The sequence below is a fragment of the Tyto alba genome, unplaced genomic scaffold, assembly GCF_018691265.1.
Source record: "Tyto alba isolate M040663 unplaced genomic scaffold, T.alba_DEE_v4.0 Super-Scaffold_23, whole genome shotgun sequence".
Classification (NCBI taxonomy): Eukaryota; Metazoa; Chordata; class Aves; order Strigiformes; family Tytonidae; genus Tyto; species Tyto alba.
Genome location: NW_024881297.1, coordinates 23,713,327 through 23,740,157, shown reverse-complemented (window position 1 = coordinate 23,740,157; position 26,831 = coordinate 23,713,327). Strand labels below are relative to the sequence as shown.

Here is a 26,831-nt window from a genome sequence, read left to right as displayed (position 1 = left end):
GAACATCGTCAGTATCTCTGTTATCCTCCAGACTTCAGGGTGTTGGGTTGGGGGTTTTTTTTGGTAGTTGTTTTTTAAATTATTTATTGCTTTATTATTATTTTTGTTCTAATTTGTTTGCTGGGAATGGCTTGTGATCACTTGGCATGGCAATAGTTCAGAGAGATGGTACAGGAACAAATGGAAAAACGTGGTGGGATGAAAAGCTTCTTTATATATAGATATTAAAAAAAGATAAAATTTAAAAATCACCTGTACGCTGAACAAATGAGTCTTCTTTTTAATTCAGCTCAATGTTTTTTGTGTTGAATGTGCCATTAGACCTTTTGGCACTAGTCTTATGAAAGTCATACTTTTCCTTGGTGTAGAAGATATTATTTAGAATGATTTAAGTTTAATTGTACAGTTGGAAACTAAGAGTCTTTCAGAGCTCAGGATCTGACTACAAAAGCTGCTGCAGCTTCTGGTTTGAAGATTTCTAATAACAAATAAACTCCTTAATTGCTTGTGTCTTCAGTATAAATTCCAAAAACCTACTATCTTGATTAGGTTTTACACTGATTTAAAATTAAAAGTTATTTATCTTCTCTAAAACCTGGCACTGAAAAGGTCTGTACTAAATGCATTTCACTGTTTGGATTGTGAGTGTGAATATTACATTTGGTACACATTTATGTCCTAAAGCATTATACAGTTCAGATACATGCATGTTACGTCCTCAGTTGGTTGTTGAATGGAGGACTGGTAAATAGAACTGTGCATGTGCCACTGATGATACACACTTACCTGCAGAACTTGGTATGGCGGATTAGAAACTGATTGGGATGATAGAATAACTGAAAATGCCTGAACTTGAAAATGTTTCCAAATACTTGGAAATGACTGTGGGTTCTTGACTTGCTGTCACATGCTCTTGACTTCATTTGTATCTTACTTTGATCTGAATTTATGTTTGCTGTAGTCGCCAGAGGTATGTTCTTGGAGACACAGCAATGCAGAAGATGGCTCAGTCCCACGTATTCCTGAGTGGTATAGGTGGTCTTGGCGTGGAGATTGGTAAGTTAGGAAACATTTATTTAAGCAGACACAAGTGTGTGTAGAAGTACTGTTCCAGAGTACTTGTTAAGCTTAGTTCAGATGTGTCTGAAGTATCCGAGTGAATTTGTATGTTCATGATGCATATGAGTAACATAGCAGATGCTGGAAATATCCTGGGCTTTTCCCTAGTAAACTTTTTACTAGAACAACATTTTAAATTTTACTTTAGAACGTGCTTCCATGAGCTGTAGCGCTTTACCCAAAATCTTGTGTCTTGGGTGAAGATTGAGAGTGGATCATCCAAGCTATTGATTTAGGCATCAGTATCAACAGATGCAATACAGGAACAGCTATAGCCTGAATTATCCCCATGTAGGAAATGGGGAGGTAGGAGAACAGATGCAATTTGGTGAAAAATGTGTAACTACCCTGATGCAAGAGACTCCTTAACAATTTCACTTATTCTTTATGAGCAAGACTTGTCTTGACTGGTTTTTATCTGGGGTATTACCCTTTCGGTTAGCTTTGATGGCACTCTGCATTAGATGCCAAAACAGAGTCATGGGGTTCTGCATTTTATTGTCATTACTGTCTCTGTAATGGTGCTTGTGGATGGACAGCTGACAAATGACAAATGTTGCGAGCCTTTTTAACCCTGCTCATGTTATTCTGCTTTCAATGGTGCTGTAGAATGCTTGAGCCAAATGTAAGAGAACAAACCCTTAAGCTGTGAAGTTCTTAGCAATGACATACTGTTATTGTCCACCCACATAACTATTCAACTACAGATTTGCAAGGAATCTTCAACAGTCCCTCCCTCTTTCTGTTTTTTCTTTTTCAGCCAAAAACATAATTCTGGCTGGGGTGAAGGTATGTAAAACAGTTTTGTTGTTGAGTATTCTATGATCACCTGCTTGGGGTGAGCAGGAGAAAAAGGGATGATGCTACTAGCTAGCTAATCTTAAATTTCCAAAACTGTCTTTCAGTAGAAGAATTGCAAAACATTTGAGGACCTGGGGGTGAAAACTTTTAATAATCTGGATGTTCTAGTGGTACAGTCTGAGTCTCATGTCAGTGCCCACAGCACTCTGAAATACCTCATGTAGTATTTTAGCCAGCTGCTGATCAGACATTGAATCCTTTTGTACAAAGTGGCTTCTCCTAAATGGAGTGGTATAAACAAAAAAGCCAAACTATTCAAAATATGTTATCTTGTTCTGTCATCCATCAGAATCCTTTTGTGTAGATGTTAGAATGGTTGGGTGTTTTAATCCAGTAACTGCTTTTGTGCTGCTGGGATTAATTTTATCAGAGAGAAGCCTTTTAAAACTTTCAGTCAACAAAATCCTTGTTTATAATTTTGGGAGTCCATTAGTTTACAGATTGCAATTGCCCCTTAATTGCAGTGTGGCAAAAATCATCCTCAGTAATTAAATGCTCTCATCACTGCAAACTGGGAGAAAAATGCTTAATGAAATGAGTATTGCAGGTACATTTCTGTCTCTCAAACAGTAAAAGTTTTATTGGAAAAGAGGTTAGAGAAGCTTGTTCTTATACATGGAACGACTAAATCTTCTGCAGTGCTAGTCCTCTAGCATTTTCTGTGGGGCTTAATCCATCCTTTTGGGTGCTGTGACCTTGTACACTTCTTCCAGTAAATGCTTTTTGCCAAATTTTCGTAGGCTCTTACAGTTCATGACACCAAGCAGTGCACGAAATGGGATTTGGGGATCAACTTCTTCATCCATGAAGATGATATTACCAGTCAAAGGAACAGGTCGGTGAAGACTTTGGAGTGAGGGAGGACTGACCTTGACTAGGAGTAGCAGTTTCATCAGTGGCAAAAATAACAGTTCATTGCACAAGAGCTGCTAATACATATCAAGTACTTGTTAAACCCTTTCTCTGGAGTTACTGGCTTTGAGTACATTGCCCGGGTAGATATTAGGGGAAGTCTAGACTGGGAATGGAGTTCTGTCTGAGTCATCTCACTTCTTGCAGTTGGGAGCTTGTAATGGAAATTTAATAGTGGGGGCCAGACTGCCTTTCTTCCTTTGGACTTTCTCAGCCATCTGTGCAAGACTAGAAAACAGCCATGACACCAGACCATCAACCAGTCCCGTGGTATATTGGACGGAGCTGTTTTCCTCAGACCTGCTAGGAATTTAAGTGTGAATAAATGAGTTGGTGATTGTTGCCAGGAGACTTCCTGAGGGACTCATGTAGGGCATGTGTGGTGTGAAATTCTGTATTGAAAGTATGATTTTGTAGATGCATAAAAAACTTGAAAGCTGCTGTTCTTTCAGGGCTGAGGCCACACTTCATCGTATTGCAGAACTCAATCCATACGTCCATGTAGCAGCATCAACTGTGCCACTAGATGAAATGACAGATCTGTCTTTTCTAAAGCAATACCAGGTATGGCACTCTTAAAGCAGTTGTATGTGTTTTTTTGCTCAAAGCAAACAACTTGGGGTTTTTTTATGTAAGTATATAAAATGAACACAAACTTTAAAGTACATTTGGAGATGATGTAAAGAAAGAAGTAGATTTGTATTATGACTAATGAAGTGGTTGTGCTTGTTCTTTTCAAGGCTGAAACAGTGGTTTTGTGTTCTAGCACTTTCTTATGACACATTATGGAATTTACTATGACAATAAATAGCTAAGTGGGATTGCCATACAATTTTTTTGTTGTTCATAGGTGAAACTGTGACTTTTTTTTTGCAGCTATGTAGCACCGATGTTCTACGTACATTTTGTGCGCTGTATTCCAGGCAGTAGAAGCTCAGGCTATATAATTAGAATGATCATTTATGTATGTATCAAATGAAATGTAAGCTTCCCTGTGGTGGAATGAGGAAGTTTTCAGTTGCTCAGTCAGCTTCTCCTGCCTGTATACATGTCTCAGTCTGAGTTGGGAGCTTTTACTGTGTTGCTATCAGTTATACCCAAGCTCACCAAGTTTCTGAATGTTCCAGCTATAATAAGCCATGTATAACTGCATGGGACACAGAGCATATGCTTTGTAACCCAATATTATCCTAAAATTTAAAAGAATGCTTGCAGAATCTTGTGCAGACTTCTTGATGTGCACTGATGAATATCAGTTGTTTGTTTTGCTAACTTTAATCAATACAAGATCTACACTTTCTCTGAGATTATCCATAACTGTTTTTATAAGTATTCTAATTTGGTTTTGAGTTTTATAGCTGCAGTAATTAAAAAAAAAAAAAAAAAAATAGAAATTTGCTGTTACTGCTCTTGCTCATCTTGTTTCCAGAACTTGTGGAGCAGTAACCCATCTGTCCTAATGTGTAATGAGAAAACTGACCCAGGACTGATTTCTCTGTTATGTGTGTGGGAAAGGAATCAGGACACCCAAGTAACTTATTGTTGGTACTACTTTTTGTATAGCCTGAAGATGTTGATTACTTTCCGTTTCTTACATTTATTTCTGTTCTTGTTCACAGTGTGTTATATTGACTGAAGTAAGTCTGTTGCTGCAGAAGAAGATTAATGACTTTTGTCATGCTCAGCAGCCACCTATTAAGGTAATAGAAAAAATTAAACACATAAATAATCCCTACAGTGAGCATTCTGGACCTCCAACGTGTTCTATCTAGAAATAGAGAAAGCTGGTTATGAGGTCTATGGTTCTATGCAGACAGTATGTTGATGGAGCAGTGTGAGTTTTGTGGGTACGATGCTGCTACTCTGTACGTGTGTCTGGTGTTATCTGGAGACCAGCCCAGATAACCACAGCTTGGTTCTTAAAAAAAATAAAATAAAAAAAAAAATCTGTCTGTTAAAGAAAGTTTTTACTGTTAACTCATAATTGTTCTGAAAGAACGTGCTGAGACTGAATGTAAGAGTAGTAAAAGTGGCAGTATTTCTGTGTATTGGTGTGATTCCTGTTTTTTGTGTATGGTTCAGAAATGCTCATGCAGGTTCAAAGTCTGTCATGAATGCTGTGCTCTATAGTCAGTGGCCTGGCTGCACACAATGGGCTTCCACTGTAGAAGTTGAACCTGCTATTCTTGGACAAGATTGAATGTGAGAGGTCATTACTTTAGCTTATGCTGTTTTAGGGATACTCATGATTTTTATTTTCTCTTGCAGTTCATCAGTGCAGATGTATATGGAGTATGTTCACGTTTGTTTTGTGACTTTGGTGATGAATTTGAAGTGCTGGATACAACAGGAGAGGAGCCAAAGGAGATCTTCATTTCAAATATAACACAAGTAAAGGATAGAAGTCATTGTGCTGCTTTAAGGGTTTTTATAATGACTCGTCATTGCCTATGTGACCGATCACAGTTTTTCACTTCAACAGCCTGCTAAGCAGTTGAAAATAGCAGTTCTTGTGTCTCAGTGAAACTAGTGAGTGATAAGGTGCTGATGTTGTAATGTCTCCTGGTCATTACTGGCAGTGTAACATCACAATATTGAGTCATTTTTTGAGAGAGAGAGAGACACAAATGAGGTGCTGTAGAGGGAAAAGGGCATAACCTTGGTGTGGGAATAGGTCAAGTTGGCTAGGAAGCCCTGAAATAGTAACGAAAGTAGCCCTTTTTTTATGAAAAACTGCAGTATGTGGAGAGGAGTAGTACTGGAATGATCAAGGGGATTGAGAGCTTGTTTTGAAAAGAAATTTAAGGCTTTGTTTTAACCTGCCAAAGCAGAGTCAACAAGAAGAGGTTATTATTGCTAATACTTCCAGTGCAGAATGTTAGAGAGGATGTCAATTTGATCTTGTATTACTGATTTATAACTGGAAACAACTTGAGCTCCTTCTCTCAACTCTGGAAGTCCAGACTGTAACCTCACTCATCCAGTAGCAAGGCTTTTGTAATATCGCCAGTCTAGATTTAATAATAACCATACTAGAAGGGGTTGTATGGCAGGTTGGGTTTGATCTGAATTAAAGTTCATGACATGATGATTTGGTATTCTTAAAAGGGAATGGATGACTTGATTGTTCTCATTAATTACATAAAGGGTACACAGTTATGTTTCATGGCTTGTACTGGTTGCCTGCCAAGTCAAGGAATGAATATATATATGTATATATATCCTGTGATTCATAATCTGACACTTGAGTTTACTTGTATCTTGCTTCCACTCTCTGAAGAGTAAAACTGACCAAAATTACAACTCAATACCAAAAACACCATCAAGTGTCTGTTCTTGTCCTGTGAACAGGGTCGAGGTGTCATTCTGTCCCTAAATCAGAGAATTTTCTCTAGTCAACTCATGTGCTGTTCTCCATGCCACAGAGGATGTAGCCCGCTGCAATTACATTTTATACCACTTAAATTAAATCTTTCTAATATTGGGAGCTGAGGAAGGCATGGCAGACTTTACAGGCCAGGCTTGCTTGCAAATCCACAATTTTACAGCCTGAGCTGCACCACCAAATTTTGATGAGCTGTCCTCAGACTGCAGAGGGATTTCTGTGTGCATGGACATCCTGTAACAGGGAGAGATGATGTCTGAGATTCCTGCAAGTGTAAGCTTGTTTGTTTGTGATTCACTTGGGGCTGTGGCTTTCCTGTATTTAAGGATGTTCATCTTTCTAAGCTTCTTAACTTTCGAGAATGAGTTTGGGTTCTCATTTTAAGGAGATTAGATGGAAAGGCAGCATGGATTAATAAGGACCGTTCACAAGACTTTGTTTCTTAATATCTGTGAAAATTTCTTTGTACATGCAGTCTATTTTAGGTTTGGAAAAGGAGATAAATTTGCTACCACTTCAGAACAGAACAATTAATTTGACTGTTAAGAATTAACAAATACAGTTTACTGACATGCTGAGAACCATATAAGGTAAAAATGACAAAGTCTGTGTTATGAAACACTGTTAAACTGAAAATAATAGGACTGAAAAAAATATCATAGGTAACTCCCTTGTTATGGCAGAACCAAGATGCTAAAAGTATTAGAGGCTGCAGTTTCAACAGGCAAGAAACTACGTGCCTCCAATAAAGCATGATTCCTTTACACAAGACACTTTCCTCCTTGCTAACTGTGATTTTCACTTTCAGTCAAATCCTGGCATTGTCACTTGCCTTGAAAATCATCCACACAGGCTTGAAACAGGACAGTTCTTAACCTTTCGGGAAGTTAATGGAATGTCATGCTTAAATGGATCCACACACCAGATAACAGGTAAACTGTTGCTGATTCATTTGCAAGATATTTATTTTTTGGCTTATCTAATCTCACTGTAGTCTTAGTTACTGTAGCCAAAGGGGAGTGCTGGGTTGTGCAGACCGCCAGTGAACTTGCACAAAAAAATTGTTTTCTGGTGCAGAGGTCCTCCTAGTGTTGTCTTGACTCCATTTCCATTTAGTAAAGTCTTTCCAAACAAATATTGCTGCTTGAGGAGGAGTGGAAACTCTCAGCTGGTGGAAATTACTTGGCAGCCTCTGAGGTTACCATCATTAGTTTGCTGACGAAATTGTTTTGTTTTTGGGAGGATTCCTTAATGCCTGTGCATCTGTTGCAGTTTTGGACTAAACTAACACTGCTTTGTGTGTCACTGTTTGCCTTGTAGTTTTTTGGGTGACGATTTAAGTGTACGGGGATAGACTGACATCACTTTGTTTCTAAGCATGCTTCTGAAGTTATTCTCATGATTTGTGTTTACCCTGCTTTGGTCTGCATCATGCATGTCTCAAGGCGTGCTACTTGGTTCATTTTGGATGCTGGGGAATTGTTCAGTTCCCAGATCTGAATGCCTGTTTGTCTGGAGCAGAAGGGAGAGTGAGTGGGTGGGGGTTGTTTGTTTGTTTTTAACTATTTTGTGGTCTGAGACAAAAACAGTACCCTTGAAACATGTGGTTGAGTCTGCTTTCTCTGGACCCTTTAGTTTTGCTAAGGCTGATGCTGTGTTCAGTTCCTTCCTCTTAATAATGGACCAGCTTTTTGTTTCAGTTTTCCATGAATTATCAACTTTGGTGTCTTGCTTTATCTGAATGATGCTCCAGGTGGTACAAGAGAAAGTATGTGACTTAAATGCTCCAGCTGCCCTTTTGATTGCCAGTTGTTCAAGTCATGGGCTAAAATCTGACTCTGAGCAGTATACGGTCACTGCTGTGCACAGTCTAAATAAAACCGAGAGTGATTTCATTTTTGTTACAGAGCTGCAGTTATGAATTCCTATGAAATTTGCTGCCACTTTAAAAATCTTATTCCCTATCAGATCATGTGAAACTAATACTTTAGCCCAGAAACTGACAGGGAGGGACAATCCTGCTAGTTAGGAGGATCAGCTGTGTTTATGCTTTCAAACCAAGGTTGCACACTACAAATCTACAGCATAAAAAACACTGGCAAAACACCACTTTATGCAGAATTGTGGTATCCAATTACACTTCTAATTATCAGGCACTGTTTATTCTCTTCTCTTTTCAGTGGTGTCACCTTATTCCTTCAGCATTGGTGATACATCAGATATGGAGCCTTACTTACATGGAGGCATAGCTGTCCAAGTAAAGACGCCCAAGATGTTTTACTTTGTAAGTGTGTACTTGACATGACCAGGTTCTAGAGTGTTAATGGTCTGAGCACTGGAAGCAGTGCTGAGTGGGTGCATGTTGGTTACCCATGATTTGGGTTTACACTAAATTTATTGTCTAAGAATGGTGATACCAATTTAGTAAACTGCAGAGAATAGGACATACCTTGAAGATACCTACCAGTGTAGAGAAAAAAATAAATTATGGGCAGCCTATCCTTGTACTGCTGGTCTCCATGAAGGTCTATGAACATGTGGTTTTTTGGCAGCCTTCTGAAAAGAAGACAGCCAGATGAGTTTGTATAAGAGAGGCTGCAAGCTACATGGTGCTGTGTGCCTTTTGGGGCCCATAGAAAGTAGATCCTGACTGTCCTCAAACATTCTTCTAAAAAGCTGGGAGCAAGGACCAGCTGCTTCTGATATGAGAATGTGCAACTCAGTATCTTGCCTCTGTGAAGCAGTAGCCTCCTGTTCTTCCGGAGTGGGGAAATTCTATGAGCAAAGAGCCAGTTGCCTATAAAATCTGTAGTAGCTGACCTCAGAGCAGTTTGAGAGATGGGTCTTGCCTCTAGAATGTGAAACAACTGTGACCGTTTTGACAAAACTTGCAGGAGATGATTATTTTATGCATCTTTTGTGGAGTTAATGATGGAGAGAGCAATAGCAATGCTAGTAAGGAAGATACTTGGTTCTTAATCTCTCCAGGAAGGGTATTGTTTTGTCAGGTAGCAGTGACTGTTGTTCTTTAAGTGGGTGTGTTTTTTGTGACAAATTCTCTTTTTCCAGGAACGGCTGGAGAAGCAGATAACAAAACCATTATGCCTTGTTGCGGATTTTAGCAAGCCTGAGGTAATTAGTATGTGGAGCTTTGGGGTACATGTGCTTTAACATTAAAACTACATGGAATGTAATCTGCAGCTTTATGTATAGAACAGTATAATTTCCTAAATCTATTCTGTAATAGTTAAATATGAGTTTAAAGTGTGAAATAAGAGTGAGGTATCAGTTTGTGTTATCACACAGAATATTCTTTATGGTTTAGATCACCGTAGAGGCTTGTTATCCATGAATTGCACCAAGTATATTTTAAATGCATAGCTGTTTAACTCTGCTGTTTAAAATCTCAGTTTTTGATAAGTTTTTAATTCATGAGAGTATAAATTTTGCAAGTCGCACAATGACTTTGCCTATATTTAATGACGTTTGGTTGATAAAAATCACAGTGGCATCAAATCTGGGGTAATCAGAAAAAGATGATTATAGATTGGTTGGAAACTTAACAGTGTAAGAATAAACCTGTTTTTCTTTGAAAAAAATATTCAGAGGTATTTTTAAAATCTGAGAGGAAGCTAGCAGTGTTTGCCTCTAACACTTTTAGTTTAGTATTATGTGCATGCAAGGCATTTAGGTCTAGGGCTCATTCAAATCTTAAACTAAAAAATGTTGATGTCATTATTTTTTTGTTTGTTTGATAATGTAAGGTCTGACTTGCCTGTTCAGATTTTCTACTCTTGACCCCTAATGCTGGGCTTTGTTATTGACGTTTGGCAAAATGCATTCTAATGTCTAGTTAAAAGAAGATTACCATATTTTCCAATTTCAGGACTAAATTATTTTGGGGACTATTTAGTTGGACATAGTTGAAGTAGATGCTGAATGTGTGTGAAGGGTATTGTATTACTTCTGAGTAATACTTTATAGTCCCAGTTTGTAAAAACATTGATGTAAAGTATTTCAAATTCACTTTTGAATGTTATTTAAAAACTTCTTCGGAGTTGTATGGTTAAGAGACAAGGAAGTGAAGAGTTCAAATTGTTGCTTTTGTTTCCTTCCGTTTTCTCATGTTTTTAACTGATCAACAGCTATTGTTGTCTTAACAGGCACCTTTGCAGATCCACGTTGCCATGCTTGCCTTGAACCACTTCCAGGAGAACTTTGGTCGTGGACCGAACATTGGGTAATGCAGCAGTCCTGTGTTTACTAAGCCTTGAATCAGACAGAGCTCTCTTTTTATTGTAGTTACTAGTTTGATATGCAGCAGGGTACCTTGTCCTGTATTTAATAGACAACATAGAAATGAAGTTTTGACATCTAGATGAAAATGTTATTTAATGCGTGTCTGGGTTTGTAACAGGGTTTTGTCAATATAGCAGTGGCACTTTCTGGACCCAGGTAGACAGAAAATGCTTCTGGAGGTAGTCCTCCTCTATTCCAGTTTTTTCATATTGTAGGGTTACTATGGAAAAGTTGTTTCAGTGATGCCTGAATTATCCTGTAGTTTATGGAGTTTTATTAAAAAAAAAAAAAAGATCTGAAAGATTTGTTTTTCATTTTCAGTATTTTTTTTCAGCTGTAGTTCTTGATATGCGTAATTTTGAGTTAAATTAGACAAAACTACTTAAGAAGTATAAATCTTAAGACTGGACTTGTACATGGGCTTCTCCACTGAAACTCCTGTTCTTGAGCTAACCCTAACATTTAGAAGCGTGGCTTTAATGCTCACTGTTAAAGCCAATATAAATTTCCAAACTCTTCCTACTGTATCCAGTGCTTTTTTTCTCCATTGACTGTGTTTCTAGAAGGACTCTGGAATGTTTAAGTGATCATTATTGTTTCTACCCTGGTGTCTAGGTGCCTTCAGGATGCTGAGGAGATGCTGAAAATAGCCGTGTCTATAAGTCAAACACTGGAAAACAAAGTGAGTAAGGAATCGTTGTCATTATGAGTCATTTTTGATGCTCTCATTTACTTGCCTAAAGGTCGTGCTTTAGTTGTTGGTCTTTGTTCTTGTGTTTGCATACATCTTTAAATGGATCACTTGGGTTTCTGAAGGCCATGCGAGGAAACAATGTTGTTTCAGCATGGGTTCAACTGTGCACTCACCTGACATGAAGGCTGAATTTTGTGGTTATGTGAATCTAGATTTTACATAAATTAATATTACAAGTACAGGGTATACAGTGGATCTATGTTGTCTGGAAACCTTCTTGCTAGTCAGAGTGAAATAATTTGTCTTTTACTGAACAACAATAACCTATGAAACTATTAAGCACTGACTTGCTCGATTGAAAGGATAAATCTGTTGTTATTATGTCTTATTTTTCAGCCTCAGGTGAATGGAAATGTAGTGAAATGGCTATCTAGGACTGCTGAGGGATTTCTAGCTCCTCTGGCTGCAGCAGTGGGTGGTGTTGCTAGCCAGGAAGTCTTGAAAGCAGTAACAGGAAAATTTTCTCCATTGCAGCAGTGGGTAAGTCTATCTTTGGTTTTGGATCTTTATTTTGATAGTGATGTTATGAATATATGGTTGTGTGTAAATGCTGTATGATCAAAATGGCCCGAACAACTTCTGTAACGGGGAGGGGGGGTGGGGGGGGAAAGACCTGAGACTGAATTTAGGAGAAAGAGGAGAGAGAAAAAAAAATAAAAGGTTTTATCTGTCACTATGTGTCAGATAAAAGTACAGCCAATTTTAGTGAAAATCTTTGTTTTTGGGGTTCAGACGTCACATTGTGTTTTCTCACAAGCAAGGAGAGCATTGGCCTGTCAGTGCATGGCTGCAAAGGTGTGATGTTGTCCAGGTGCCAACTGAAGCTACTGTGCATAAGAGCAGTGCTTTCAGACTGTCAGGATAAGTGTCAGAATAAAGATAGATTTAAAAACTTCACAGTCCAATTTAGAGGGGTAATGTGCCTGTCAGAAATCAAAAGCTTGTGTCTCATGTTTCAGTGAGCTTTTTTTCCCCTCTGTGTCCAGGTGCTTTGTCCTGTCGACAAAAATTGTGAACTGTAGGAAACTGTGTGAATGCTGTAGTCTTCCACTGACAGTAAAAACTTAGTGCTTCTAAATTTCTAGACTCTGTTGTGCATAGAAAATACTTATTTTGTTTTTTAAATGGAAATAACATTAATGTTTTTCATAGGTTTTTGTTGGGTTTTTGTTTTTCTTTTTTTTTACAGCTATATATAGATATGTTAGACATTGTAACATCTCTAGAAAAGATGGGCTCTGAAGAATTTCTGCCACGGTAAATATAACTACAATCTGCTCTTTTATGTAATGTTCACATCTGAGTCTCAAGCAGGCACAGAAAGTATCTTTTAAAGTTAGTTCAGTGCTATTTGCTGGAGGAACAGCTTTGGGGTTGGTAATTGTGTCCTATTTGAGCATGGGAGGGATAGGAATTATAGGGGACTCAATCTGATTTTCTTTATGTCAAGGTGCAGTTTGGGATCAATGATACTACTGTGATAAGTGGTAATTTACTAGTCTTCTGGTTTTGTCCCCTATGCCTGCATAGGGGAGACAGGTATGATGCCTTGAGGGCTTGTATTGGAGACTCTCTGTGCCAGAAGCTGCATGATTTGAATGTTTTCTTGGTGAGTATGACTCTGTTACACTTTTTGCAAATGCTTTGTCTATACAGCTCATGTTCATTGTCTTCAAAATAATGAGAGCAGCCTTGATGATGTGTGCCACTGCAGAATAAATGGTCCAAAATTGTAATGGGACTTGTCAATTATACTTGCCTTCATGTTTTTCACTTACATTTCTGACTCTAAAAATGTCATTTTCTTTAGGTTGGTTGTGGAGCGATAGGCTGTGAAATGCTAAAAAATTTTGCGCTGCTTGGTGTCGGTACTGGGCAAGACAAAGGATTAGTAAGTCACCTGTAAACCTCACTTTGCTTATTAAAAAGTAATGTGACAAGGAATAATTAAATAATCAGACTACTTAAAAATGTTAAAAGTCTAAGCCTTATTTCAGGTTGATCTTTGCACAGAGGGTGAAATGGCCTCAGCATAGAGTGGAAGTAGCGTGCAGTTAGAAGCAGAACACATTTGGAGCAGTTTTGCTGTATTTTAATTTTAAAATCAGAGTTAATCAGTCAGCATAGGCAGAGCTGTTAGCCACAGTGGATGCCAACAGGAATGATTTGTTTTGACAAGTTCCTGTAGAGATTTCATCAAGATTATTGCTCAGTGCTACACTTAAATTGTAACTTCAGCTGTTGCTTTTGCCTCTTCTGATTTAGGTTACAATTACAGATCCAGACTTGATAGAGAAATCCAACCTGAACAGACAGTTTCTTTTTCGACCTCATCACATACAGGTAGGCTTTCTTGTTCAGTAAACTTTCTGGACAATTGTTCTGTTTTTCCCTGTCCTGTGTCCCCACTGAGAGCTGAATGTGTAGTGTATGTACTTCTGTCCAGAAAAGACTTAAAGGCTGTAATGAAATCCAGTATCTTTTAAAACAATACCTAGAACTACGTTGATATCCCATTTATCAGTTGGGTAAAATTGGCTGGTCTGATCTTAATTTATACTGGTATTTTTGACTAATGAAGTCTCTTGAACTTGAGAATCAGATGTGAAAGAAGCTGCCATGAATGGCAGAAATGCTTTACTATATCATTGAAATTCAGGGACAATAAAACAAAACAACAAAAATTTGACAGCACTGGCAGAAGCGTTACCAATCGAAGAGCTACTGCTAATGGAACTTGACCAGAATTGCTATCTTCTGAATTAATTCAGTCTTCATTAAGCTGGTAAATAGCTTGGCAAAAAAACATGTACATTCAGTAAATGCATGATACGGGAAACTTCTGATTCCTTAGAAGCAGAGAGAATATCCCTGTACTTGCAAACACAGCACAAAATAAAAAAGTGGCTCAGGTCTTTAGAGCAATGGGGAAAAGGGATTCCCCTGCCCAAAGCCCAGCAGCTGAATTTTCTGCCTCCTGTTTATGTCTAGCAAATCTGGGAACAGATTACATTTTGGATGGATAGATAAATGGAAGGTGAACTCTGCAAGCTTTCAGAAGCCCCACTGTCTTGAGTTCTGCTAAGTGCTGATCCCTAGGTAATTGAATGTAGTATGGCTAGAAGTCAGGTAGGTTAAAAACTCTATTTCAGTTTAGTTTCTGAAATTGGCTTTGTGTGGAATGCTGTGCAGTAATGTGATTATTCACAGGTGGTTTTGATGTCTATGCTGCATAGACATAGTCACAGTAACTAATGGGTTTATCCTCTGAGTCACAAACTGCTCCTTTCATACGGTGTTTTGAGAGCATGAGAGGCAGCCCGTGGCATCGGTTTCAGTTACCTGATACAGTTCTGCTGCACCATCTAAGCACTTTCACCTTGTGGTCTCTGACACCCTACCTTAAAAATAAAACTACTAGATTAATAAGATACTTATTAGTGAGGGAGATACATGATTAAATAATTTCATTTATTATATGTTTTTCATACTAACATTTATCTCAGTGAATTGTCTGATCAGCAAATGAAGTTGATACTTTTTATCCTAGATGTTCTTTACCTGAATATTGTTGATATGTATGTATACTTCCAGAAACCTAAAAGCTATACTGCAGCAGAAGCAACTCTGAACATCAATCCTTACTTAAAGATTGATTCGTATATTAATAAAGTTTGTCCAGCCACTGAGAACACTTACAGCGACGAATTCTATACCAAGCAAGATGTGATTGTGACCGCTTTGGACAATGTTGAGGCAAGGAGATACATTGATAGGTAGGTTGTGGAAAGGAAGTGAGGGCTGATTTTCACATTCTTAAGTCAACTCTGCTTTTCTATTCTTAATCTTCCTGATCTGCAACTGCTTATAAGATCTGATAGCAAATTGCTTGGATTTATCTTGCTCTGTTATAGTGATGCTGGCTGCAGGGAGGAAGGGGTTTATACACATGGTGGAAACCAACTCTGCTGTTGTGCGGCTGCTACTGTTCACGTGGCACAGAGCCTTGGCTTGAGTTCTTGGAAATTAATAGCTGTCAAGGTCTCATGAGGGGGGAAAATACTGTGGCAGTCTTAAGGTTGAATTATTTATGCGTAAGCATATGTATTTAAATTTATAAGGAAGGATGTTTACATTTAAAAAGAATTAATAATGCTCCTAATCCAGGTAGGCTCAGCTTTATGGTATCCTGATCTAACTTGAAATAGCTCTTCTTATTTAATCTCTTCTCTTCCCAAGTTTGGTGTAAGCTTTCCAGTCTTCTGAAGGTGCCTACAGTCAATTCTGGTTACACTCTGGTAATGTCTGCAAGGCAAGAGTGTAGCGATTACACTGTGTTCTGATAGTCTGTGTCTTTCCATGTCAGTCGCTGTGTAGCAAACCTGCGTCCTCTTATAGACTCTGGAACTATGGGAACAAAAGGACACACGGAAGTTATTGTGCCCCATCTGACAGAGTCCTACAATAGTCACGTAAGTGCTTTAAAGACCATTGCTTACCTTCTGTGGCTAGTCCCATGATGCCCTCCAATTCTTTAGTCATTTCTGTATCTGTCTAAAATACATGGCCTGTTTGAGTTGCTGAAGATCAGTACTATTAGCAAATAATTACTTCCTTGGTTTCTGAAGAAAAGCTCACAGGAAGTAAAATTTGAGCAGACTGGAGATAGAGTGTCTGCTACTTAGGTGATTATTACACCTATGCCAATAATTAAAAGCAACTGCTATACAAATCATGAAACACAAGCTTTGTAAAGTGTCCTAATTCTGAAGCATTTCCAAGGGACTCTTTTTTTTTTATGTCCTGAAAAATCCCTTCTGAATAAGAATCTATTCCCCCAGTGGCATCGCAAACTTGTTTTGTACTTGTGGGTTTGTTTTAGAACTGGTTTTGGCCTGCTCATTCTGTTCTTGGTGAATATCACCTGCAGAGTCAGGTAGGAGAAACACAAGCATCTGTAGTAGGAATTAGTCTGCCAGCTTCTACAAGCATGCATAACAGTTCTGTTTGAATGGGGAAGAGGGAAATGAACCTGCAAAGTCTTGCAGTATCCCTCTGTTTAAATTCTTGTGAAACTACCATTACAACATAGAAATTCACTGATTAAGAACACTGTGAAATGGTGCCACGTGGACACACAGGATTTTGAGCATCCTAACAGTCTTGGTAGTGTCCACAAAGAAGTCTTTCTGGCCTTGAGTGAAAGGGCATATTTCATGTTGAGAGTGTATGAGAGTACGAGCTGCACATCTTGGAAAAGCTGGCTGGCAATTTCTTCTGTTTGTGTTTCAGAGCTAAGTTTTGCTTTCCAGTGTTGAGTTTTGACTATTCTTCATAAACAGGAAGTGGTATGTTAGTGTTCATAAAACAAATTTTGTTCGAAGCATAAGTAAGCCACCTTGTATTTTATAACAGTGGAGTTTTAAACCTATAAAGTCTAGAAAGTCTTGGTGCTGTTATTAGCAATAAACTTTAATAAGCCTACGTTTACATGCAATTCTCATTAATTATAGCGGGATCCACCAGAAGAAGAAATACCTTTTTGCACCTTGAAGTCTTTCCCAGCTGCCATTGAGCATACGATACAGTGGGCAAGAGATAAGGTAAGGGAATAAGCTTACTGGCATTCAGCATAACTTAATGTGTATTTGGAAGGGTGGGGGATCTCATACAATTCTTGCAAAATGCCATATTTGTTCTTTTTATTTTCTAGTTTGAAAGCTCATTTTCTCACAAGCCTTCATTGTTTAACAAATTCTGGCAAACCTATCCATCTGCAGAAGAAGTTTTACAGGTAGGGGAATGTTGCCAGGGTAAAATACAGGGTTTAAATTAATGCTTTATGGATTTTGTTTCTCTTTAAGTTCAGTGAACTTTGGGTTATTTTCTGACTTTATTCAGAAAACCTGAAGGCTTATTTGGCCACGTCATTAGCTGATCTTTCATAGGAACAATATTTCTGGTGTGTCTCAAATAAGAGCCAAAGCCTCATGCATGAGCTGCTTCTCTAGCTCATGTGTGCTCTGTACATGATGTAGAAATATCAGAAATTCTGAAACACTGCTAGGAAGTGTATAGCAGATGTCACACTGATGTGCAACCACCTGAAAAATATGAAGGGAAGACTTAGTTTCAAGTGAATTCAATTGTGTAATAGATCAGATTCAATTGCTTAATATTTCTTTTGAGTCAATAATGGCCAGTGGTCCATAGGCCTGAGTGGAAATAAATTAAGTAGACCATAGCACCTGGGGAAAAATCCAGTAAGAGGATCACATAGAGGATAGTATTTCACAAAGTGACCCTGTTTTCTTTTGTCTATAACTTAATAAAAAGATATTTACTCTTTGACTGGATTGGGAGGAATCTTGCCTGTTTTAACGTTTTCACATGTCCTTCTCTATCTAGAGAATAAAATCAGGGGAGAGCTTAGAAGGCTGTTTTCATGTTATTAAAACACTCAGTAGAAGACCCCGAAGTTGGACTCAGTGTGTGGAACTAGCAAGAGTAAAATTTGAGAAGTATTTTAGCCATAAGGTAGGTAAGACCTGGAAATGAGGTGGCTCTAGATTGATGAGGATTTTCGGAAACTAATACTAATAGAAAAAAACTAATTTAAAAAAACGGTAAATAAAAGAACTGATAAAAAAACTAATAGAAAACTAATACTAATAAGGATTTAAGGAAACTAATAACTAGATGTCCAAGTCTTTGCACTCACTTCCATCTCTTCATAAATAATGACCTGTACTCGATACTTAAAAATGCTGCATCCCTTTCTCTCTCTCCTCTATCACTTTCAAGTCTGGTTTATTAACTCACTCCTAGTGGCTCTGTTCAGTAGTCTCCATGAAGTTTTCTTGGCATTTTTCCAACTGACTAGGTATTATGTTTTTCCAAAGCAGCAGGATTAAAAGATGTCTTTTACTAAAGAACAGTGGCTTTTTTTTTCCCTCACTAAACTTTTGTTACTGAACTTACCTTCATATCCCTGATTTCCTCAAAGATGTCACAGAAAGGTTGGCTGAAAGAAGAACCAGTCATTCTGAGAATCTGCTCCCCAGTGTTGATTAAAGAGTGTGTGTGTGTGTGTGTGTGTGTGTGTGTAATTTTGTAGGAAAGATAGGATCGTGATGTTATGTATTAATAAACATATCATATCTGCATGTATGGAAGCCCTGGTAGTAGTTGTAACATGGAGAAATCATTGCATTCCCAATTGTGAATCGTTATGCAAGAATCTGAAGTGACAACAGGGTGGGGGGAACACTTTGATTATTGAATTAATTGTCTTGCTTGGACTTTGAACAGATGAAGTGACATTGACATCTTTGTCCTGTGAATGAATGGGCAAGTCGCTCTGTCTAGTAGTACTTGTGTCTTTAAGCTCTCCATCTTGATGCAGTCATCTTAGATTTTCTGAACTCTTTAAATTATTTAAACTATGTATTAGAGTGTCTTAGAAGCCACATTTGGATTTCACTTCATTATTAAAAAGAAGACTTGATTTTAGTGTGGTCATGTCAATCCGTATATGGCAAATTACTGAAGCTACTCTGGTTTTTCCTTTAGGCTCTTCAGCTCCTTCATTCATTTCCCCTTGATACACGATTAAAAGATGGAAGTAAGTACAAATGCCCCTTTGTGCCTGTTGTGAATTCATGGCATGCGTCATGCATTGCTGCTCCTGATCCATTCGGATTTTGTCTTAAGACTGTCTTTTTACCAGGTTTGTTTTGGCAATCACCGAAGAGGCCGCCTTTCCCAGTGAAGTTTGAATTTAATGATCCTTTGTAAGTATGGTACTGCCACTGAGGTGTTTTACGGCGTCCTATAAAACTCCCCCTACAGCAGAAAGTGCAAGGCAGGGGCTTTGTAGCACTAGAAGTTGGACTGGTACTTGATAGGTGCTAGTGCATAGTCTTACACTGTTGTAGATTCAGTGAGGTGTCTAGTACTTTCACTGCAGGTACTTAACTTTTACTGACATGGGATTGAAGGGTATTGTGGGAAGTTCTGACAACATCTAATGTGAAATGGCTCAGAACAACCCGTTTCACTTACTGTGTGACTACAGAATTACATAGCTGTTGCTGTTGTATCCCCCTGCCCCCATTGGCCCACATCATGAAATGCAGGATGTGCCAATTGACTAGCTAAAATGACCTAGTGGAGGGGCACCCCCCTTTTCTTCCTCATCACAATTTGGGTTTGATCTAGATGGCTTGGGTTTTACAGATAATTTTAAAAACTGATGTGACTGAATGACTGAAAAGCCTTTATCTGCTGCGTATCTACACATGCTTTGAAAAACTGTCCGTGTCACCATTCTTAGTTTGGGTGAAAACTGAGGTCATGGCAAATAGCAAAGTATTTCTGAAGTGAAGCTTTTTATTATCATGTTGATGTCATGTGAGCATTTGTAGTTGTTTACTTAACTGCAGAGGTTAAGGAAATACTGTTTTCATTAAATAACTCTTCACTCATCAAAGTTTGCTTAGTTTTGGGGGAGGACTTCTCAGTCCCTCAAAACCTGTCATCTGTTTTGTACTGTGTGCACTGAAGGATGGAAATTCTGTTTCTCTGTGTGTGTTTTCAAGGCCTCTTTGAATATGATTGCAAACCTTTGGGCAACTGAAGTGAAAACCCAAGCAAACAAAAATAATTACCTTCCTCTTTTCTTCAGGCACTATGGTTTCATTGTGAGTGCGGCAAAACTCTTCGCAACAGTGTACTGTGTTCCTTTCACAGAAAAGGTAGCGCACATTGTAACAGTGTTCTGGTCACATAACTTGGATGTACATGTTCAGTTTTGGGCTGATGTCCAGCTGCCAATTCTTCCTAAGAACTGATTAAAGTGATTTTTAAAGTAATCTGTCCTTCAGCACTGGCTGTTCAGCAGTTGCTTACATTTAGTCTTCTTTATTTAAATCCCTTTCTTGGAGAGGAAATGAGTAGTGCTTTGGGTATTTTCAGTAAGTACTGAACTCGGGAATTCTTATTTTGATGGACCTATTTCCTGTGCAGAATAAGTTGATCTCTTTAAGGCATTTTTTTAATTAAGTGTCTTAGCTGTGTTCTGGAAGTTCTATTTTTTGCTACTAACAACTTCTGTGTTGCTTATTCTTTGTTTTTCTCATTACCCTTTTTCTCCTCTAACTGGATCTTCCTGTAAATCATGTTTACACTTCAGTTCTGTTCAGTTTTCAAGTGCTAGGCATTTAACACCACTCTGGTTCACTGTGGCAACTGAAATGTCACTTGGTGTTTCAGTGATCATGAAACATCATTGAATATTTGTGGGATTTTTTGGTTTTTATAGTCTTTGAAATGCTGCTGGATATACAGTCTTTTTGTGGGGGCTGTCTTGAGTTGATGTGAATTTAAATTGTTTTTCTTCAAAACCATAACAGGATTTGTCAGAGGAAATTATTTTGAAGATTATTTCAGCTGTGAAGGTACCAGAGTTCAGACCTTCAAACAAAGTAAGTGTAATATTTAGTTTCAAGAAAAAAAAATAATCCACAAGCAGTGTCCCACATCTTGAACTACTTCTTGCATTGATGCTGATAAGAAATAAGCACAAATTAAAATGAGTTCTGGGGAAACAAGAGTGTGGCATACAGGACTGCTTTAACCTGATATAGCTAAGGCATCTATGTACCAGATGCTAAATGCAAGATTGGGGGGGGGGGGGGGGGTGTTGCCTTATGCAAATGATTTGCTTGTAGCACTGTTCTCCATACATGAGTGTGATTGTGTCTGCAAGCTTTTTTCAAGTTTATATCAGTCTATACTGTTTTATTAAAAGTAGTAAAATTATGCTCGTAAGCAACTTTAAAGCAATCCAAGACGTGTCAATTTGTTACTTCTTTCTAGGTAATATAAAGGAAGTGTCATTACTTTTATGTTTATTTTTGAAATGTTAAATTCAAAACAGCTGAAGCGTTATTGTGCAGTGGATAGCATTTGTCATCATTTAAAATTAGCAAACATACCACAGTGTTTTCATATTTTCTTGCCCAGTGTTAACACCTGTCTCATGAATGCTTGCCTTATGATGCAGACATGATATTTTGCCACAGAATCACAGAATGGTTGAGGTTGGAAGGGATTTCCAGAGGCCGCCTAGTCCAATCCCCTTGCTCAAGCAGGGATAGCTAGAGCAGGTCATAAAGGACTGTGTCCCATCAGGTTTTGAATATCTCTGAGGATAGAGACTCCACAGCCCCTCTGCTGCCTGTGCCGGTGTTCAACCATCCTCACAGTTTTGGTTGGGATTTTTTTGTTTGATTTTTTTTTTTTCTTTAAAATATTTTCTTACAGAATTTTATGTGCTTCAGTTTGTGCCCATATGCCCCTGTCCTGTCACTGGGCACCAGTGAAGAGTCCGACTCTGCTTTCTGTACTTTCCCCCCAACTGATATTTATACACATGGATAACATCCCACTGAGCCTTTTCTTCCTAGGCTGAACCATCCCAGCTCTCAGCTTCTCCTCATATGAGAGATGCTCCAGTCCTTCAGTGATCTTTGTGGCACTTGGCTGGACTTGCTCCAGTAAGTCTGTATGTCTCTTGAACTGGGGATGAAGGACTGTAGGGAAGACAGGAAATCCAGTACTCTTCACACTTGTGCTTTACAAAGTTCGTGTATTTTATTACTCAAGCACTGCACACACTTGCAGGTTGTACAGACTGATGAAACTGCAAGGAAACCAGATCACATTCCAGTCAGCAGTGAGGATGAAAGAAATGCTATTTTCCAGCTGGAGAAGTCTATACTATCCAATGAAGCTCTGGAAAGTAAGTAGTACAAACTAGTGTCATAGCTTAGGAACATCTTGCAATTGCACTGCCAGTAGTAAGACATTCAGGTCTTTGAATAAAGCAGTTTTGTAATTCTGCAAGATGCAGGTAGCTGCTGTCTAAAGCTTTCTGAAGTGCCATGCAGATAGCTGCCCTTATTGCTTGATGATACCCTATGCTTCTGTATTGCTGAGATTCCTGCAAGTTTTAGGGTTTTCTGTTATACTTGCATGTAAGTACAAACCTGATGACGAGCAGGCAGCAAGGAATTAAACTCGAAGGAGGGAAAGGATCTTGGCTAGATCCCAGATGGACTGAAAGTGATTCTGGTATGAGACGGTTGAGAGTTACTACTTACAGGAATCAAGCTGAAATTATCCTAAATTGTGATGGTTGTTAGAGTCTTCTTGAGCATCTTCTAATTATGTTAAAATGAGCATGCTCGAATCCCATTTTGTTGTGCCTGGCCACATGAAGAGCAAATTCATGCAATGCCTACATGCATGAATTCTCAGCCTGTGAACACAGGGGAGAAAGATAAGCTTAGCTCTAACCCATGTCGTGGAGTGTCAACCCCAACCCCTGTCTTCCACACTACTGAGTCCATAGTGAAATGGTTACAGATAAACAAAGCGCTTAGAGGGAATTCTCACAGGATAGAGCTATAGCGAGATGGGGTGTATAAGAAACATTTATAGGACTGTCCAAAATCTAATCCTGCAAGGAAAATAAAATTCTGGAGCTCTCTTGATATTTCTTTTACTACTCACTTTTAACAACTTTAATTGATAGGAGCATTTCTGCTTCTAGCAAGGAGACCAAGCTCCAGAATGTGGAATTTTTAATTTAAGTTTCTAGTTCCCTATAACTTACGTTTAGAACATCTTCAGTTTTCTAATAATAATTTTTGCTCTTTTTTTTTTTTTTCCTGAATGAGCAGATGACTTGCAAATGAAGCCCATCTCCTTTGAAAAAGATGATGATAGTAATGGGCATATAGATTTCATAACAGCAGCATCAAACTTGCGAGCCAAGATGTACAATATTGAACCAGCAGATCGTTTCAAAACAAAGCGCATTGCTGGAAAGATTATTCCTGCAATTGCAACAGCTACTGCTGCAGTATCAGGGCTGGTAAGTATGATTTTTAAAATGCATATTCCTTTCTCTTACTGTTCCTTGCCCAAAACCACTGTTGCCTAGATATTGATTAGCATTACCCTGATAGAGCCTCGTTAAAGAAATGTGTGTGTTTCAAACTTAATAATCTTTTTTTCTCATGTAAGCCCTTGGTTCTTTATGTCTGATTTGCTGACCAGAAAGAGGAGTTGGAAATCAGGATTTTGGTTTATCTTCTGCAATTAATACTAACTTCCATCAGTGTGCCACTGCCAAGAGTGGAAAGGATCTGTTCTGTAGTAGTTTACATCCATACACCTCAACAGAACTGTATACTTTGTGGAGTTGCCTTGAATTAAACAATATTGGAAGAGTCCTACATTAGGAACACTTTGGATATTTTAAATATTTTCATTAGCAGCAATGGAATTTATTTCTGTGGCATATTGGGTTGCATTTCCAGATGTGATTTACTCTGCCAGTTGGACAGCTGATCTCATTAATAACATCCTCTGAAGTTGCTGGCTCCTTAACTGAACTAGTGTTGATAACACAGTACCTGAAACCTCTGTTTGGTCTCACGGTAGCATGGGATTCTTATTTACTGCAGGTTGCTCTGGAACTCATTAAAGTTGTGGGTGGCTACCCAGCTGATGCATACAAGAACTGTTTTTTGAACCTAGCCATTCCCATAATGGTCTTTACAGAAACTGCTGAAGTAAGAAGAACAGAAATCAGGTAGGAAGGACAACAGCAGAAGGGCAGTATTTGGAAACATGTTAATTGATGCTTAGAACTTGGTGAGCCATTACAACAAGTGTGAAATTTGTGCGGTTTTTAAGTCCACATAACCAGATGTAGCCTTTATGTGCTCGTGTAGCAGAACTATGATGGAACCACAGTTCATGGTCATACTCCAACTAAATGCTATAGATATCCAAGGTTATTTTTTTGTTGTTGTTGTTTAAACTCAGAAGATCATGAATCACTTAGTACTTGCTGTCAAACTCTGTTACCCATATACTACATTCTGCTAAAGGTGTGATATTCTTAGTAGTGCCAAGGGTGTCCCATAATGCTTTGCTGAAGAGCTTCCTGCTTGGAAAATGCAGCACACACTCTTCTGTCCTAATTTTAAATATAGTGGTTTTAAGGGCTTAGTTTTGTTTTCAGTAGAAGCTGTTGCCACTGAGGCTTTAAAAATCTAAATGAGCTAGATACGCAGCATGATTATTAATAAACATCCTGTCTGCACAGACTGGACACGCTTCTGCATCTTTGTAAATACAAGAGCTATTTTTCAGTAGGTCTGAAAACTCAGTAAGTTCATTGCCAGATACTATGTTTACTTGGAGTTCTTGCTGTGTCTTGTGCTTAGACAGATCGAAGGGCTGGAGAAATGGCAGCAGAGAGGGAAGAGGTTTTTGCTCGGGATAAACCAGCAAGCCTCTAGAATACATAGCAGTTCTTCAATAGATGTTTAAAGGAAGTGCCTGAGTTTATGTTCTGAAGTAACAAACAACCTTTCTCTTTTTAAAACAGAAATGGGATATCATTTACAATCTGGGACAGGTGGACAATTTATGGGAAAGAGGATTTCACTCTGTTGGACTTCATAAATGCTGTCAGAGTAAGTTATCAGCTGTACTGGGTTAATACAAGATGAGAGGAAAGGTTTTTCTTGTTTTGGGTTGCTGGTTTAGGGTTTTTTTGGTTTTGTTAGCTGGTTGGTTTTTTTTTTTTCTTTTATCAAGTTAATGGTCAAAGCAGAGTAATTCTAGAAAGAATTAATGTCAATGAGGATGTCTAAGTAAGCACATTCAAGGCTATTTTAAAATTCTTTGTTAGTTTGATTGGCTCAAATATATCTTAATAAAACTTCTGTCAATGTCTATGCACTAGCAAGTTTTCTGGTTGGGATGCTATGGTTTTGAATAATTAGTTGTGGTATTAGCCATAGTAGTATCTGCTGGCTTGTGCAGTTGTCTTAGTCCTTTAATAAATTTTAATTGGTGAATTCCAGGAGAAATATGGAATTGAACCGACTATGGTTGTGCAGGGAGTCAAAATGCTGTATGTTCCTGTGATGCCAGGTCACATTAAAAGACTAAAGCTGACGTAAGTATAACTGGAAAATGGCTTGAACGATGCGAGTGCATGTTCACTGGTTGTATCATAAGGACCTGTGTTTGACAGCAATGTTTTCTCTCAAGCTCATTGTTGCTAGTCATTGATATTTGGGAAAGAAAGAAGATGATTTCCTCCTTTTGGGGGGAAAAAAAAAATCAAAAAAGGGAAAGTGAATTAACTTCTGTGGTAAGGACAGGAGGCTTACAAAATGCTACTCTAATTGATGAATGCCAGGATGAGAAACACAAAGAAGTCTGACAGGTCTTTTGGGAAGGAATGTACCTTGGTTCAAGCAGAACAAGACTAATCAAACCTTTTTACACTGGCTTAAAACTAATGGTGATATTTAGCAACTTAGCTCTGAAAGAATGAGAAAACTTATTCGGGGAGCAGTGAATGTATTGGTTGCAGATTGAGATTTCTCGAAGTCTGTTCCATTCATAGTAATTCCTTGAGATTCTAGTTCACTTTGTCTTCATTTGTAAATGGCCTATTCACAAGGCTTTGCAGTGCTGCTCACTGACAGGAAACTGGGTTATAACAAATGGGAAGTTTGGGAGGGTGTGAGGGCGGGGCATTGATTTTTTGACTGATAGGCCTTTGCAAAGTAACAGCCAGATCTCCTCAGTACTGTTTCAAAGGTCTGTCAGTAGGGAACGTCAGGCAAAGAAGTATATGTTATGGGCAAGCTACTTCAAACTTCCAGGGAGAGAAGATCCTCTAAGTTCCTACTGCCTTTAGAGTGTCCAGCATACTAGGATGTCAGTTTACAGCCTATCTCAAAATCAGTTGTTAATATTCCTTCTCTACAGCTGTATAAGTAATTTTGAATGAGTGGAGTGTGTAACGAAGTCAAAGGCATGATGTGAAGCTGCCTTCTTGTGAATATCAGGATTTCTTACTGTCCTGAGACTTGGTTCAAGCTTTCCACATAGTTACAGCAACTTGAGGTTTTGTTATAAACAGTCCCAAAAGCCTTAGAAGATGTATTTGCACAGCAAACGCTGGTCTTGCTTGTGTGTTTGTTTTTTCTTAAAGTGTTTAAAATCTTTCTCTCGCTGTAATATGACAAGCATTGCAAGACTGTCTTCGTTTTAGAATTACAGCATTGATTGGTAGCATACTCCTTAAAAACGAGTCTTAGAGACAGTTATCTGCTTTACTGTGTAGCTTGGGGCATCTTCATGCAAGTGGATATGACCTCAGTATCTCTGCTGAGAAGAGGCTAATGCTTTGTGTTCTTGCAAATGAAAAAGTATTTGGGGAAAGCAGCTTTCTGACCTGTGTGCTAAAGCACAGCCAGAAGGGAAATCCTTCTCTAAGTGATCTGTGAGGAATAGAAATGAGTGACTGTATTCCCCCAGCATTTGAGCTGGCCTCACAAACTAGCGCTCTGAGTTGGCAATAAAATAATTTTGAGACACCGATTGACCTTCTACTTCAGT

General features: G+C 38.4%; 1 protein-coding gene across 1 annotated transcript in view; it reads left to right on the top strand.

The window, feature by feature from the left end:
- The window catches only part of UBA6 (ubiquitin like modifier activating enzyme 6), a 31,941-nt gene that overhangs the window by 3,501 nt on the left and 1,609 nt on the right, over positions 1-26,831 (top strand). The window contains exons 4-33 of the mRNA XM_042796811.1: positions 962-1,056; positions 1,880-1,908; positions 2,721-2,815; positions 3,345-3,456; positions 4,512-4,592; positions 5,161-5,283; positions 7,086-7,209; positions 8,458-8,561; positions 9,347-9,409; positions 10,441-10,517; positions 11,192-11,258; positions 11,667-11,810; positions 12,520-12,587; positions 12,861-12,939; positions 13,141-13,221; positions 13,596-13,673; positions 14,925-15,106; positions 15,697-15,802; positions 16,844-16,933; positions 17,044-17,124; positions 17,739-17,867; positions 18,903-18,954; positions 19,060-19,123; positions 20,017-20,086; positions 20,744-20,815; positions 22,017-22,134; positions 23,078-23,271; positions 23,867-23,994; positions 24,799-24,886; positions 25,280-25,374. Of these exons, the coding sequence (XP_042652745.1) occupies positions 962-1,056; positions 1,880-1,908; positions 2,721-2,815; positions 3,345-3,456; positions 4,512-4,592; positions 5,161-5,283; positions 7,086-7,209; positions 8,458-8,561; positions 9,347-9,409; positions 10,441-10,517; positions 11,192-11,258; positions 11,667-11,810; positions 12,520-12,587; positions 12,861-12,939; positions 13,141-13,221; positions 13,596-13,673; positions 14,925-15,106; positions 15,697-15,802; positions 16,844-16,933; positions 17,044-17,124; positions 17,739-17,867; positions 18,903-18,954; positions 19,060-19,123; positions 20,017-20,086; positions 20,744-20,815; positions 22,017-22,134; positions 23,078-23,271; positions 23,867-23,994; positions 24,799-24,886; positions 25,280-25,374 (2,889 nt within the window). The remainder of the gene's footprint in view (positions 1-961; positions 1,057-1,879; positions 1,909-2,720; positions 2,816-3,344; positions 3,457-4,511; positions 4,593-5,160; positions 5,284-7,085; positions 7,210-8,457; positions 8,562-9,346; positions 9,410-10,440; positions 10,518-11,191; positions 11,259-11,666; positions 11,811-12,519; positions 12,588-12,860; positions 12,940-13,140; positions 13,222-13,595; positions 13,674-14,924; positions 15,107-15,696; positions 15,803-16,843; positions 16,934-17,043; positions 17,125-17,738; positions 17,868-18,902; positions 18,955-19,059; positions 19,124-20,016; positions 20,087-20,743; positions 20,816-22,016; positions 22,135-23,077; positions 23,272-23,866; positions 23,995-24,798; positions 24,887-25,279; positions 25,375-26,831) is intronic.